General features: G+C 34.4%; 1 protein-coding gene across 1 annotated transcript; it reads left to right on the top strand.

The window, feature by feature from the left end:
- Positions 1–9,753: 9,753 nt before the first annotated feature.
- LOC104904385 (polyol transporter 5) lies at positions 9,754–15,651 on the top strand. The gene is made up of 3 exons (XM_010692614.4): positions 9,754–10,025; positions 12,827–13,418; positions 14,520–15,651. Exons 1-3 carry the CDS (start codon positions 9,866–9,868, stop codon positions 15,415–15,417), a joined length of 1,650 nt encoding a protein of 549 aa, XP_010690916.1. The 5' UTR covers positions 9,754–9,865; the 3' UTR covers positions 15,418–15,651.
- Positions 15,652–17,072: the final 1,421 nt, after the last annotated feature.

The raw sequence follows: 17,072 nt of genomic DNA, 5'->3' as shown, positions 1-17,072 counted from the left end.
AATTTTCATGTAAGTGATGGATGTAAGACCAAATGGATGGGAACTCCTCTCTGTAGGGTGTGCTAAAGCACTATGAAAACGTCGCCCACCTAGTGGGGGAATACCTTACTTTGAGTTAGAGGTCTCGTTCCATTTTTTTTTTAAAGGAGTTATTAAAGTGCGAAAGCGCAAATTATCAAAAAAAAAAAAAAAAAACACTGCTACTCATCCTATTCCACCTTAAAAAAAAGCATAAGGTCAACGCTAAAGATTGATACTAACTTTTCAGTTTTCAGTGAAAATCATGAGTATTATGACTTGCGCGCCATATTTTTTGACTGTTGTTAGTCCTACAGGTTACTATTCAATTTGTAGTGGCAAAGTTTAAAGCAATGATCTCTATCTCTATTATAGTAGTATACGATCATCGAAATTACCATATAGTACTTTTCTTATTGCATGAATTGCTAGTCAAAGTAGTTTTTGACTTTTTGTTTACATGACCCGCCTTGTTTGGAGAAAGACCTGGCGTTTCATCGTTAGAGGTTAAAATGGCCTCTCATAGGTATCAAAGCAAGAGTAATTGTATCCAAAGAGATATCAGTGATACTAAAATTTAAAGTTGATACCAAATTACTAAAGGAGGTATTAGTAATACTAAAATTTAGAGTTGATACCAAATTACTATACCAAAGAAGGTATTAGTAATACTAAAGTTCTAATACTACTAAAGTTCTTCAAAAAAAAAAAAAAAAAGTAATACTAAAGTTCAAAGTTGATACCAAAGTAAGTATAATTGGTATCAACATAAGAATAATTCGTACCAAAACTCAAAGTTGATACCAAAGTTTACTTACACTAGGTACCAGAGTAATAGTTATTTTGGTATTGCTACCAAAGTTCAGCGTCTGTTTTTTGTCTTTTTGCGCGAGTATACATGCATAAAATCATCATCTTCCCCTTGCACGTTTAGTCGTTTACCAATTGTCCAGCTAAAACACATAATATATAATTTCTACCCCAATCTTCAAACTGTAATGGAGTTCGTAGAGGCAATGTTAACCCTCGGGTGAAATCTTGAACTCCTGTTGCACTTTAGTCCATAGCGAAGGTGTATTTGACTTAGGGTAGTAGGTTACCACGAGTCCACGACAGTCAAATTCTACACATCTATATAAAGATATGCTATCCTTGTATCGATGGATTAGGTATTCCTCTCGAAAGGAGGATTACCTAATGTTGTTTTTCTTATCTTATATATATATATATATATAAACTGCTACTCACCTAATATTTATTTGCTACTTTTTTAACACCTCCTTCCTACTCTATGAAGTTTGATTAGGAATCGGGTCTGAATACTCGTGGTATTCAGCCCGTCAAAATCATAATTTTTTAAAAACATATCCGATTCTTTTTTAACGGATAAGAGGCTCGAAGCAAACGGGTAGGATTTTTCTGAACACCCCTACTAGGCTACTAATAAGCGAGATAAGCGAATCCAATTACCAAAATCCATATGTAACGCTCCAAAAAAATTCCTGATGGAAATAGGAAAATCTATCTGATTTGAAGTGTGTAGTAATTTGGTCCACTATGAAAAATTGAATATTCATGATGACCATGAGACGTAAAGTGTGGCCAGGAAGGCCTCAACTAAGAAATACTAGAAAATTATTTCGGCTCCCTTCACTCATCAGCCCACCTTTGTTGAACCCCAATCTAATTTATTTTTAGTATAAAAACTTTGATATCCCAAATATCTGGACAAACCATCGGCCAATTATAATTACTTCCTCCGTTTCATTTCAAATACAACAAATAAATATTTTATATCTCACAAATAATACCTCTTTCTTGCATTTAAAATGAAACAACGGAATTATATAGTCGATCATAAACTATTGAACTTTTTTTGGCATAAACTACACAGTATGTGCAAGATTTTTTTTACAGTTATAACTGCTTTTGTGACTAAGTGACTTTAACGTTAGATAATCATGGCATATATTACATTTGTCCCGCTATAAGATGCAAAGTAAAAAAAAAGAAATAATTAGAGAGATACTTTATATTATTGGTGCATATTAGGAGGATGAGGGCGTAGTTCAATGAAACATCATCTCGAATCTTAGTTAATACTTTGGATTCGAATATTCATCTCAGTATTATGTCAGGAATTTTCTTATATGGTAAGTAAGATTTTAGACATACTATCTTCTAGACTGTAAAATTAAACCTTATACGGTACCTCCTTATTACTTCTCTTGGCTCACATTAGTTGTTGCCAATTCAAGCTTTCATGGATGCTCCAAACACAATTAGATTGGCGGTCATTTTTTTTGAGTTGCTCTTTTAGGGTGTTATTGTTTTTTTGGTCTTTGCACCCGATTCACAATAAGATCGAAGTCAAGTTCAGGATGGTTAGGTTCCATTTCTCTTCCAAAGGTGTTGGCGGGATTCGAACACGGGTCCATTCTACCAAAGTCAGTCCCATCACCACTGGGACAACACTTACTTGGTTTTTAGGGTGTCATTGTGATAGCCTTAATTCACACTAAGTTTTAGTTGGTCAATTTTTTCACCAAAGTGCTAGGTGCTTACCCTTGTTTTTTTTTTTTTTTATTGTCCAACCTAGGATATTGTAGTTTCGATGATCCCACGTAAGGAGGAGCATTGTAATTTTACGTTCGTATTCATTCATGATCTTAAAATTCAAGGTTGTTGAATTATGCCTTAAATTAATTATCTGGCATTAGGATTAACTAAGCATGAGCCGAACTTTTTTGAATATGTTGTTTAATATATCGAGTCTATTTTAGTTTCGGATTTAGGCCTCTTTGTTTAGGTTAATTAGTAGGATACTATAGAAAACCTATAATTAACTTATGCCTTCATATTCTATAATCTTTACTCTATCTCCTAAACCAAATAAATTATATCCTCCATGTTGTGTGGAAGTAGCTAACACATTGTTAATAAGTGAACCACTTCAAATTCTTGTTTCAATTGTTCTTTAATACTGCTTTGTTACTTTATTGCGTTTGTCACAACAAAGGTGCTACTAACGGAGTTGTTATTCAAATGATCTTAGGCAACTCCATATGTCATGACGAAATTTTCCCTTTTACTTTCATTGTCATTTCAACATATACTCACTCTGTTTTCGAAAGTTCTTCCTATTTTTCGATTGCCTCTCACAAAAATATTCTAAATAAGAACAATAAAAGAAATCGAGGTAGTACTACTTTACTCTTCCTTTGAACTGGTAAACAAATTTGCTTGACGTATGCGATAGTAATTGTTAGTGTTTTGGCTAATAATATATCAAAGGTAATATTTGGAAGATTAATGGTGAGTAATAACAAACTTTAAGCTTTTGGAGAGATTTTTCCCAAAGTTGTTGAAACTATAGTCTAGATATATTTAAATTTTGTGTTGAACATATAATTCTATTAAACAATTACTTTAACATCTAACTCGATCTAACAACTAACTAATACTAGAGATTAAACCAACTCCAAGGCCAACAACTACTAATTAAAACGACTATTCTATAGTGGATAAAACTTTGTTTACCCATTAGATAGTTCATCCGCTAATAGAATTTAATTTAAGTTAAAAATTGGAATCGAACCTATAACAATTATTTTTTAATATTCTATTAATAACGGATAATCTATCCACTGGATAAATGTAGTTATGTCCATCCATAGTTCACGTTCTTTGTGGTTCACTAATAGTCTAATTGACTTGCTTGACTCTAGAAGTCTCATGTTCTTTATGGTGATTTTTAGTCTAATTGACTTGCTTGACTTTAGAATAATGTCATAATCGCGTAATAATGTTTAACCATATTAATATCCCAAGCTGGCACTTTTGAATAATAAAGTCCAGTAAATATTGTCGGCATCAGCATGTTTGATCAACCTGGACCTCTTAATAATCAATTCCTTATTACCTTCAGAACAAAAATTTAATCAACTGTATTTTAAAAGAATTTTGAACAATCATGTATCACAATTTTGACATCGAAGAAATTTGCATTAATTCGTAATTACAACCTAGAAAAAGACCATACAAACGATAAACTAAAGCCAATCAAACACTAAACCGGGCTTTATCAGCTCTTACAGACTACATAACTAAAAAACAACAATAAGTAAAACTGGTAAAGAGCTGCTTGCTTTGTAATCGCTCGATGATTGTGATAATTGAGTAGATAATTAGTTATTACTAGCTATGATTGGTTGATATCCATGAAAACGGAGAAATTTTGCGCTTTTATGTCAGATTGTGTAAATCTCTTACACTTCTAATTTGGGAGATTCTATTATTTCCTATATACAAAGTAATGTACACAAGAGTCCTAATAAATAAAGCCATCTACATTATTTTGGGAGAAATGTCTAATATTGCACAAAATATTATTAAACTCTCGATCTAGACTAATCATTCGTCCTTCTTCTACTACAACGATAGGGTATGATAGAAAAATGTCTTAGGTGTACGTAGAAGTTAGAGCTCTAGATATAAACCATAATAGATTGAAAAGAGAATTAGATTGAAAAAAAATATTATAAATTACATACATAATATATTAAAATAAAGAAACATAAAAAAAGATAAATAAAGAGAATAGATTCTAGAGATTTTCTTGTAAGAGATCGTCTACTTTTAAATTAAAATTACGCAATGGTAAACCCAATATTAAAAAGAGAATTAGCCTAATAATGACTAGATTAATTTCTTTCGGTGACTAATTTAGTAACTATGTCTACTTTTATATTAAACTTATACGTCTTTTTTAATAATTTTTGTAGATTCTAATCAACTACTCCCATAATCCTAGTAGATAGCAACTGCTAATTACTGGTTAGTTTCTAAACCTCTTTTCTTTAATTATATCATCGATCAACAAGTTACCAATTCAATCATTCAATAGTCATAACTTTCTATCTTTAAAATTAAAAAGTTATAAGGTTGTAGTACATAATTTACATAGTTTTGAATGCAAGTAGGCTCGTAGCTGGCAACAAACATGTCGATCAAAGCGACAGCAGTCGAACTTAAATAATTTGGAGATGCTAGATGTGCATGTGAACACTAAGTTCATACATTTCCTCCGGATACAAACAAGTTTAGTAGTTAAGCATATATATTAGATTACAACTTTCAACTTTATAAACTAGTCAAATCTATACAATCCCTTCAATTAGTAGTATATGAACATATCAAAAATTGTCTCATTATACTCTCTTCCTTTTGTTTTGCTCAGGATAAGTTATTTTGTTTTTGCAAACAAAATTGGTTGGATGAAGTTAACAAGTAACAAAATTGATGGGACTAAAAATAGTACATGTGATAATAGAGTGGTAGAGACTAGAGACAATGGTCATTTACAATATCACTATTTTCTAGTCTTCACAAAGAAGAATATAGGGAAAAAGGAACCCAAGGAGTAAATACTTCGCTTTAAAAAGGAATTTATGGTAAGAAGAAATTTTCTCTCGCTTGTCCTCACATAGAACACTCACCTAAAGGCTCAACAAGCACCCCAACCTCCCCTCCCCCACTACATTGAAATTTTTACTTCCATCAAGATTTGTACATTGGTCTCTCATGTAGGAGATAGCGATACCATTGGACCCAAGGATCCTTCGTGCGTATGAATGTATGATGCAGATACTAACAATAATAATGAAAACATGTATAATGATATAAACTTAAACAAGAATGACATGAAATATACAAATAATGACATGAATTCCATGTCATTTATTTCATGTTATTTGTGTCACCTCTGTTACTCCACTAGAATTGTCCAACGTGTACATAAGTCATGTCGATTAACAAAAGTAAAATTAGCTTGCAACAAGATTTGAACCCGTGACCTCTTGTTATTATAGCATAACACAATTACCATCAACTAACTTTTAAATCATGCTTTAAGGTCCACAATAAATATTTGAATTACCATCTAGGAAAAGACATAATACAATAAGAAGCCACCAGAGAATCAACCCTCTTGGTAAAAGTAAACCCGGAGACCACCACATTGTATTATGAAAAAAGAAACCTAACTCTACAGTCTATGTCCTATTATATACATGTTTTGTCGGTAAATAACAAAACTACAACAAATTTCTATGCAATAGTTATTTAATCCTAAATTTTGGGTTTCACGAGAAATGAACAAATGGGGTGTTTAGAGGCTTTTTAGAGGCAACACAAATGTGCCAAGCACCTGTACAATGTTACAAGTCACATCGGCTTTCCTAGGAATGTTTCGGAGAAAATAACCAGGCTCGGAGAAATCCGAAAATGTCCCAAAAACAGCAAAATTGAAAGTTATAATACATGTTTTCGTACTTTCTCGTGGCCTGAGATCCGGACGGCACGGGGTGCCTTCAAAGGACATGGGATTTCATTGGAAAGGAGTCAAGTGATTTGGAACAAATATATGGATGCATTTACGTTCATTTTGAGGCAATTTTGGGTTTCACTAGAAATGAACAAATGTGGTGTTCAAAGGCTTTTCGATGCAATGTAAATGGTGTAAAAATACCCGCACAACGTTACAAGTCACGTCGGCTTTCCTAGAAACGTTTCAAGAAAATATGACCATGCCCAGAAAAGTCCAAAAATGCCCTAAAAACAGCCAATATTGAAGGTCATAATACATGATTTCGGACTTTTCCGGGGCCAAATCTCGGAGCGCCACGGGATGCCTCCTAGGGACCTGGGAGGTCATTGGAAAGAAGTCATATGGCTTAGAACGATTATGTGGATGCATTTACGTTCATTTCGAGGCAATTTTGGGTTTGACGAGAAATGAAAAATGGGGTGTTAAGAGACTTTTCGAGGCAATGCAAATGGCGCCAAACACCCGCGCAACGTTATAATCACGTCGAAACTCCTAGGAATGTTTCGGGAGAAAATATGGTCAGGCCCGGAAAAGTCCAAGAATGTCCCAAAATACAACCAAAATTGAAGGTTATAATACACGCTTTCGAACTTTCTCGGGGTCCTAGCTCCGAACGCCATGTGATGTCTCCTAGGGACATGGGAGGTCATTGGAAAGGAGTCGTGTGACTTGGAACGAAAATATGGATACATTTACGTTCATTTCGAGGCAAATTTAGGTTTCACGAGAAATGAACAAATGGGGTGTTTAGAGGCTTTTCGAGGCAACATAAATGTTGTCAAGCACTCACGCAACGCTACAAGTTACACCGGCCTTCCTAGGAATCGTTTCTGAAGAAAATATGATCAGTCCCGGAAAATTCCAAAAATGTCCGAAAAACAGCCAAAATTGAAGGTTATAATACACGCTTTTGGACTTTCCCAGGGTTCGAGTTTCGAACGCCACGGGATGCCTTCTAGGGATATTGTAGGTTATTAGAAAGGAGTTATGTGACTTGGAACGAATATATGGATGCATTTACGTTCATTTCGAGACAATTTTAGGTTTCACGGGAAATGAACGAATGAGGTGTTTAAAGGCTTTTATAGGCAACATAAATAGTGTCAAGCACCCACGCAACGCTACAAGTTACACCGGCTTTTCTAGGAACTTTTCTGGAGAAAATATGACCAGGTCCGGAAAAGTCCACAAATGTCTGAAAAACAGCCAAAATTGAAGGTTAATACACGTTTTCGGACTTTCTCGGGGTCCTATCTCCAAACGCCACAGGATGCCTCTTAGGGCCATGAGAGGTCATTGAAAAGTAGTCATGTGGCTTGGAACGTATATATGGATGCATTTACGTTCATTTCGAGACAATTTTAGATTTCACGAGAAATGAACAAATGGGGTGTTTAGAGGCTTTTCGAGGAAACAGATTTGGTGCCAAGCACCCGCGCAATGTTACAAGTTACACCGGCCTTCCTAGGAACTTTTTGGAGAAAATATGATTAGGCTCGGAAAAATCCAAAAATGTCCAAAACACAGCCAAAATTGATGGTTATAATACACGATTTTGGACTTTTTCCGGGGTTGTAGCTCCGAACGCCACGAGATGCCTCCTAGGGCCATGGGAGGTCATTGAAAATGAGTCATGTGGCTTGGAACGAATATATGGATGCATTTACGTTCATTTCGAGGCAATTTTAGGTTTCACGAGAAATGAACAAATGGGGTGTTTAGAGAAGCTTTTCGAGGCAACACAAATATTTCCAAGCACCCGTGCAACATTACAAATCACGTCAGCCTTCCTAGGAACGTCTCTGGAGAAAATATGACCAGGCCCGGAAAAGTCCAAAAATGTCCCACAAGCATCCAAAATTGAAGGTTAAAATACACGCTTTCGGATTTTCTCGGGGTCCGAGTTTCGAACACCACAGTATGCCTCCTCGGGACATTGTAGGTCATTGGAAAGTAATCATGTGGCTTGGAACGAATATGTGGATGTATTTACATTCATTTTGAGTCAAATTTGGGTTTCACGAGAAATGAACACATAGTGTGTTCAGAGGTTTTTCGAGGCAATGCAAATGGTGCCAAGCACCCGCGTAATTTTACAAGTCACGTCGGCACTCCTAGGAATGTTTCGGGAGAATATATGACAAGGCCTGTAGAAGTCCAAAAATGTTCCAAAAACAGCCAAAAATGAAGATTATAATACATGCTTTTGGACTTTCCCGGGGACCGATCTCCGAACGCCATGGGATACCTCATAGGGACATGGGAGGTCATTGGAAAGGAGTCATGTGGCTTGGAACGAATATGTGGATGCTTTTACGTTCATTTCGAGGCAAATTTGGGTTTCACGAGAAATGAACAAATACGGTGTTCAGAGGCTTTTCGAGGTAATGCAAATGGTGCCAAGCACCCGTGCAAATATTTAGCTTTATTACGTAAATAATACTTCCTCCATTCCATAATATAGTGCTTGTTTCTCTCTTTTGAGGTTAAACTTTAAAATGTTTGACAAAATATTTTCATTTGTATATATAAAAAAATATATTCATGTGGGATCTTGTTAGATTCGCCTTAATGTATAGTTTCATAATATCAACTTTTTACATTTTTTAATAATAAGAAATTGAAGATATCGAAGGTCAAATGTTTATCTTGGATACCGTATAAAAAAGAAACAAGCACTATATTATACAACAGATCGAATGTGTAATTCATCCGTTTTTTATTGAGCAAGTCATTTCTCCATTTAATATGAGATTTTTTTTACAAAAACTAACTCAGTTAATAAAAAACGAAGGAAGTATTTTTTTATTGTAGGTCGTTTACCTAAAACAGAAATCAATGGTCAACTTGCATAAGGCTAATCAAACTTTGTACATAAGACTTTTGTCACATGTCCTAATAACTTAAATTACCTTACTTTTACTCTTTGGCTTGGACCCTTTAGTCTTAGGTGTTGTTTGGTTGGAAGCTATTTCCCTTGGAAATACAAATTCCTAGGAAATACATTATGGGTGTTGTGTTTGGTTGGAGGGAAATGGGAGAAGCATAGGAAATACAAATTCCAAGGGAAATAGAATTTCCCATGAAACATGGGAAATAACTCACCAAGCCCCCCCTTGGTGACTAATTTCCTAGGAAATGCAATTTCCTATGGTGTCAACCAAACAATTTTGTGTAATTCCTAGGAAATTAACAAGGGAAATAATTTCTCATGAAATGTAAATTCCCATGGGAAATTACTTCCCATGTGAACCAAACGAGGCCTTAGTTGTGATGTAAGCAAACTTGGTTATCTAGTCTCCTTATTATACTTTTGTTTTTCCTATATAAAGTGTTGTTCACTAGACTTCTTCTTACACAAATTATATCAATCCAAAAAAATCAAAAGGAAACAAATTCCCATCTTTCCTTACTTTCTCTCTCTTTTTCTCTCTCTTATTGGTGAGAAATAAGTGAGCCATGAGTGAAGGAACTAATAAAGCCATGTCAGACCCACCACCAACAACTGCAAGCAAAGTAATAGCAGATTTTGATCCTTTAAAGAAGCCTCCTAAGAGAAACAAGTTTGCTTTTGCTTGTGCTACTTTGGCTTCTATGACTTCTGTTTTACTTGGTTATGGTAATTAAAACTTCTCTTTTTTCACCTCATTCTATAGTATTTAACTCATGTTGTATTCACTTTAATAATGTGGCATAACCTTTTCCATCTTAGGGATTTGTTCGTTATTGTTTTTTGTTTTTAATTTTTTTAAGATTAAAATCAAAAACAGGAAACCAGAAAAAGTTGTTTTCATTTTCACTTTTTAGCTGTTAGTTTTCAAAATCATCATAATTTTTAATATATTTGACTAATTTTTGATTCATTAAAGGACATATATCATATTACTTGAAAATAAAAAATCAAAAAACCACAGTAATACCGAACTGATCCTTAGTTTTTTTTGTTTTGTTTATAAGAAAAAATCACGTAGAAGCTATCAATTTATTACAGTGATATGTGAATAGACACATCATATATTTTTTATTTTTAGAGAAAAAAGAGAGTCAAACTTTGAAAAATATCTTTTTTTTTTTCTAAAGTGTCAGAATATCCAAAATTTTCTCAAAATTACATTAAATGCTCATATGATATGCTATACTCCACAAGTCCACACCATAGTGATAAATATACAGCAAGCTAACCGAAAGCTATAAAAAAACTAATATGAACCCGGTGCACACTAATTAGTGTGCACCCGATCCATATCACCTGAGTTTATGATAGTGTATATTGATATGATATAGTGTATGTTAAAATGATATAGTGTATATTAAAATGATATAGTGTATGTTACAGTGATATAGTATATGTTAAAATGATATAGTGTATGTTACAGTGATATATTGTATGTTAAAGTGATATAGTGTATGTTAAAGTGATATAGTGTGTGTTACAATGATATAATATATTTTAAAGTGATATAGTGTGTGTTAAAGTGACATAGTGTATGTTAAAATGATATAGTGTATGTTAAAGTAATATAGTGTATGTTAAAAGTGATATAGTGTATGTTAAAGTGATATAGGGTGTGTTAAATTGATATAGTGTATGTTGTAATGATATAGTGTATGTTAAAATGATATAGTGTATGTTAAAGTGATATAACGGGTCACGTGTCTGGACGTGGTCCACACTATTTTTAGTGTGAACCGGGTCCACACAAGTCGGATTGCCGAAAGCTACTATTTTTTTGTACCCTAAATGGATATCTTAGTTTTTTTTTTTTATAACTACAACTTTTTTATTAGCATAGTGCACCTAAAATCTATTAATAGTAATTTTTATGAGACATTCAAAAATAACGTTAAAAAAGAGAAAACATTCCTAAAAAAGCCACTATAATTTTACAATATCAAAATTATTACTAAAACAATGTAAAACATATTAGTATGAGTAATTATTATTACTCCATAACAGACTGTCTAACGAGGTAGATACTCCTTTATGTTATGTTGTCTTTCACTATTTTTTTTTATATTACTATTATTATTATTATTATTATTATTATTATTGATATTATTATTATCAACATGCTTTTACTATTATTTTTGAGAAAGATACTTTTATTTTGAGGGTTTCTAATTATATACTTCTATAAAATAAAAGTTTAAAAACTAAGAGGATCTTTTACACCTTGATCTACTCAACTAGGACTTAGGAGAGTGTATTATTTAGTTCACAAAAATCTCCAACAATATATATGGTCAGTAAAATAATTAGAAAATTTGGGACATGTCATACGGATAATGAAATTTGATCTACCATACATGATACATGATCCCACTCATTCAATAGTAAAGCCTTGTTTTCGTTCTACTCCCTCTCCTTTTTATACGCTACATTGTTGGTGTGCTGTTTTTAAGACGTTTTTTAATTTTTAATATCTCTTATTTTGTTTAAGTAAAAATTTTAAAAAATTATTATTATGAATTTATACATCAAGATAAATCTAATAACTGTAATAAGATTATACAGGATTATATTTTTACTTATAAAAAAGTTAGAATAATCAATTAAAATTAGTCGTTTATTACTCAAGAAGCCAAAACACCAATGTAGCAAATAAAAAAAACGAAGATAGTAGCTAAGCATGTGGACAGTCTGGTCAGCGTTACAAATACAATTTGCCGTTATTCAATAATTTTAAGATGAGACTGACACTGTTTGAGGCTTGCACGTACTCGTCACAACTTGGTAGCCAGTAAGTATGATAAGTTGAGTTTGCCCACAACTTTGGACCATCGTCCAGCAAGTCATCAACTCAACATCATGTTGACCTTTTCTTGTTAACATGATTTTATTATCCTCAATTTCGTGGAATAGTAAAAGGTGAAAACTTCTAAAAGGTTAAATTCAAGATATTTTGATTGTCTTTTTAACCAAAAAAAATTACCTTCCCTCTGTTCAAAATATAGTTCTCATTTCTTTTTGCACAATTTTCAAGACGTATTTTTGACATATAATATCTTCTATTTCATATAAAAAAATATACAAAAAAATTGATATTATGAATGTACACATCGTGGTAAATCTAACGAGACCTCACATAAGTATGTTTTTTTTTGTATACATAAGTAAGAATATATAGTCAAAATTTTCAAAGTTTGACTTCCAAAATAGTGTAAAATATCGAAGTGTAACAACTAAAATGAAACAGAGGGAGTATTATTTAGAGAATTAAGTAATTACATGTGGATGTGTGGATATCATCTAGCTTAATTAGTTTTGTGGTGGTATCTGAGACCTGAGATCAAATCCGTTCTACATCACTATGCATAGTCGCTCATTCACATCAACAAAAAAAGACTAGTACTCCATAATTAAGAACTGAATTCATGAATACTAGCCACTAATCTCTAACTTTGCATTACTTCCTACAGACATTGGAGTAATGAGTGGTGCAATAATCTACCTCAAAGAAGACTGGCACATTAGTGACACACAAATAGGAGTTCTAGTCGGAATCTTAAACATCTACTGCCTCTTCGGCTCTTTCGCAGCTGGTAGAACATCCGATTGGATCGGACGACGTTACACTATCGTGTTAGCTGGTGCAATCTTCTTCGTTGGCGCACTACTCATGGGTTTCGCCACAAACTACGCATTTCTTATGGTAGGCCGTTTTGTAACAGGAATAGGTGTTGGTTATGCACTTATGATCGCACCTGTTTACACTGCAGAGGTTTCTCCTGCTTCTTCAAGAGGATTTCTTACCTCTTTTCCTGAGGTTTTCATCAATGCAGGAATTTTGCTTGGATATATATCTAATCTCGCATTTTCAAGCCTCCCAACTCATTTGAGCTGGAGGTTTATGCTCGGAATCGGGGCGATTCCGAGCATATTTTTGGCTATTGGAGTGCTTGCTATGCCTGAGTCACCGAGGTGGCTTGTTATGCAGGGAAGGCTTGGAGATGCTAAGAAGGTGCTTAATCGAATATCTGACTCGCCTGAGGAGGCTCAACTTAGGCTCAGGTAAATATAATTTTCATTTTGATCTTAATGTTACTTGTCTATTAAAAAAATATTTTGTCGCGCTTTGACACGCATTTTGATGAGTTCTAATAGGGGCGTGTGCTACTTCGGTAGATAAAGCAAAGATAATAGAAATATAGGAAAGTTTGTTAGAACATGATGTTTTCTGTTTACTATTTTTCTATGAGAAATAACCTTATCCTACCGGCGTTGACCCACTTAAGTCCTCCATATGCTTTACACATTGTTCGAGTTTGTATACACTCTCTTGATGAGAAAATGGAGGGGTAAGGGTGGAAAAAGGAAAACTCGATGCACATGTGGCATCGATAGAAAAAGTGGTATATAAAAAACCAAAAATTTGTATGGTGAATGCGATAACGATGGGTCTAACACTTGAAAATAGAGTAAGGGCGTAAGGTTGTGTCTGTCAAAAAATAAAAATTTAAGGTAAATTGTTAAACATTGTCCCGAAATTTCTTAAAATCTCTCCGAGTCCACTTTTAATTTACTATTTTATGCCTTCTCTTTTTTCCACCACCTTACGCCACCACCTACCTCCCCCAACCACCCACCACCACCCACCTCACAAAAAATTTGATTTTAATTGGGGTTATGGGGTGAATGTCCAGTTCCACCCATAGCCGGAACGTCTGGCCTGAATGTTCGGGCCATGGGTGAAACATCCTAGCCGGATGTTCGCCCCTTAAGTAAAACAAATCCGAATGTTTTTATGGGGTGGAACTTTCGGGGACGTTCCCCCTTAACAAAATTCGAAATTTGGGTGGTGAAGGAGGTGGTGGTGGCAGGAGGCGATGGTTTGGGAAAAGAAAAAAAAAGAAGAAGAAGGATAAAATTGGAAATGTTTGATGAATTCGGGGAGATTTTAAGAAGTTCTGTGACGATGTTTGCAATCTAGAAGGTATTGAGTTGTCATAAAACTTATAAAAGTTCTTTTTCCGCAAAAAAAGTAGTAATAAAGCTGGTAAAAAAATTTCAAGGTATCTGTAATACATGTTACAGTGTTACCGGCATATATATGATTTTTATAGGTATAATCAATAGTGTGTGTATTGACAAAATCCATATTATTGTATTCAGTGAGATTAAGCAGACAGCAGGAATCCCAGCTGAGTGTGATGAAGACATATATAAGGTTGAAAAAACAAAGATAAAATCAGGGAATGCAGTTTGGAAAGAGCTCTTCTTCAACCCTACTCCCGCAGTGAGGCGTGCAGTGATTGCAGGTATCGGAATTCACTTTTTCCAGCAAGCTTCCGGCATCGACGCCGTGGTTTTATACAGTCCAAGGATCTTTCAGAGTGCTGGAATCACAAATGCACGTAAACAGTTACTTGCAACAGTAGCTGTAGGAGTTGTTAAGACACTTTTCATATTAGTTGCTACATTTCAATTAGACAAGTATGGTAGAAGGCCTTTACTATTAACAAGTGTTGGTGGTATGATCATAGCCATCTTAACCTTAGCCATGTCTTTAACTGTTATTGATCACTCTCATCACAAGATTACATGGGCTATAGCCTTGTGTATAACCATGGTTTGTGCTGTCGTTGCGTCGTTTTCGATTGGTTTAGGACCAATTACATGGGTATATAGTTCAGAGGTTTTCCCCTTGAGGTTAAGGGCTCAAGGTACTAGCATGGGTGTGGCTGTTAATAGAGTTGTAAGTGGTGTTATTTCAATATTTTTCTTGCCTTTGTCACATAAGATTACAACAGGTGGTGCCTTCTTTTTGTTCGGAGGGATTGCTATTATTGCTTGGTTCTTCTTCTTGACGTTTCTTCCTGAGACTAGAGGGCGTACACTTGAGAATATGCATGAGTTGTTTGAAGATTTTAGATGGAGGGAGTCATTTCCAGGCAACAAGTCAAATAATGATGAGAATAGTACAAGAAAACAAAGCAATGGTAATGACAAGAGTCAAGTACAATTGGGAGAAACTACTACTAGTACTACTGTTACAAATGACAATCACTGAGAAACAATTGTTAGTGTACAAGTATAGTTATGTACGGATGTTATGTCATGTATAGCTGTTCGACTTTTAATGATAATTAATCTTAAGTCGAACAAGCTTCTAAGATGTGTGTGTATAACATGCGCGTGATGTACGCGCTTGTTATACACATGTTGTTCTTAGAATGTGATCCTCTTTATTTTCGCAAATACATTGTAGCAAATTAAAGTAATCTAATTATAGGATACCAAATGGAAATTGTCCAAAAAACAATGTCTCTTGTGTGATTTTGTATGGTGTTTCATCATTTGTCAGTTTACCGATTTTTTTGGTAATGAAGACAAAAAAAATTCATGAGTTTAGCTTTAGCCAGCTGTGAAGTCCGATTGCATGAGCCAAAAAGATTCACTTGCGTAATCAATATTTTACGAATAATAGTATAATGGTTGCTCAAAGTAAAAGACAACAAATTTGCAATATAGAATTCCAATAATCGGGGTATGAAAATGGTGCCATTAATGGACTTGGACTAGAATTTAATATGTCCATATGATTCGGGGAATGCATATGAATTTGGCGTAATATGGTGGTGTATGCAAATGCATCTATGTTGTATTTTTTTAAAAATAAAGTAAGGAGAAACCTTGATATATTGGGGAATAAAGGAGATCTCAACTTGCGAAGGGTGAGAATCAATCTCAAGACCTTTCGAAATCGAAAAGAAAGCTCTAATCACTAATATATCGCTCACTCTCAAATGCATCTATGCACATGGGATCCAATTTTTCTTCTTTCTTCTCTCCGTCGTCTCGGCGTTTTCCATATATACAGATATACTAGGCCCCTACTCATTAAGAAACCATGTATTAAATATAATAAAGTATGTTCAAATTATCAAGAATAGCAAGACTAGGTACCTTCCAACTTTGATGCACAAAATATCTTGTAATGTGAGTTGTCATTTATGGTGCACGTGATGAATATGAAGTACATAGCTTAAACAACATTAGTGTTGGAGAATATGCCATTAGAAGCAAAGGTTAGTTTACTTGAAAGGTTTTTACTCCATTTCTCACATAGAAAATACATCAGTGCCCATAAATAGGGTTAACTTACGAACCTTAGTTATATATAAGCAATTAAGTAGTGGTGGTAGGGGACATGACCCATTAACCCGCACCAACATTCTACCAAAAGGACATGTGCTAGACTTTGGCCGGTAATGGACAAACCATTTTGCATTAAACTTTAAGAAACACTAATAATGTCAATTAATAAAAATAACAGGGATTAGGAAATTAATTCAGCCCAAGAGCTAACTCTTACAAGGATACTAGCCTGTTGGAAACATCAACACATTGGCCGGTAAGGCATGCATAGCATGCTAAGGAAATACCCCAGCATAATGCTGGGGGAAAGGATCGAACCCCGGCCATGACCTCAAGGGCCAAGAGGGAGCGTTCTACGCACTTGAGCTAACTCCTATCGTTTAAGAAACCATTTATATGAATGGGAGTATCCATTTTCACTTTTTAATATGTTATGTCCGTGAATGATTAAACCAATTATTCAAATAAGCGTAATGCTCTTTGTTGAAAATTGAGATGGCTACCTCTATATACTTTTTTGTTTGAGTTCTATTTTGCTACTTTCTCTGTTTCAACTTAACAATCCGA

Source organism: Beta vulgaris, chromosome 9 (assembly GCF_026745355.1).
Source record: "Beta vulgaris subsp. vulgaris cultivar EL10 chromosome 9, EL10.2, whole genome shotgun sequence".
Classification (NCBI taxonomy): Eukaryota; Viridiplantae; Streptophyta; class Magnoliopsida; order Caryophyllales; family Amaranthaceae; genus Beta; species Beta vulgaris.
Note: the sequence above shows the minus strand (reverse complement) of the source record. Positions and strands in the feature narration are given on the sequence as shown.

What these genes read in the sequence shown, in the direction of transcription:
- LOC104904385 (XM_010692614.4), top strand. Translation starts at nt 9,866, where the DNA reads ATGAGTGAAGGAACTAATAAAGCCATGTCAGACCCACCACCAACAACT. An exon ending in TTCTGTTTTACTTGGTTATG is followed by an intron (nt 10,026 to 12,826) that starts GTAATTAAAACT and finishes TACTTCCTACAG; the next exon opens with ACATTGGAGTAATGAGTGGT. An exon ending in GAGGCTCAACTTAGGCTCAG is followed by an intron (nt 13,419 to 14,519) that starts GTAAATATAATT and finishes TATTGTATTCAG; the next exon opens with TGAGATTAAGCAGACAGCAG.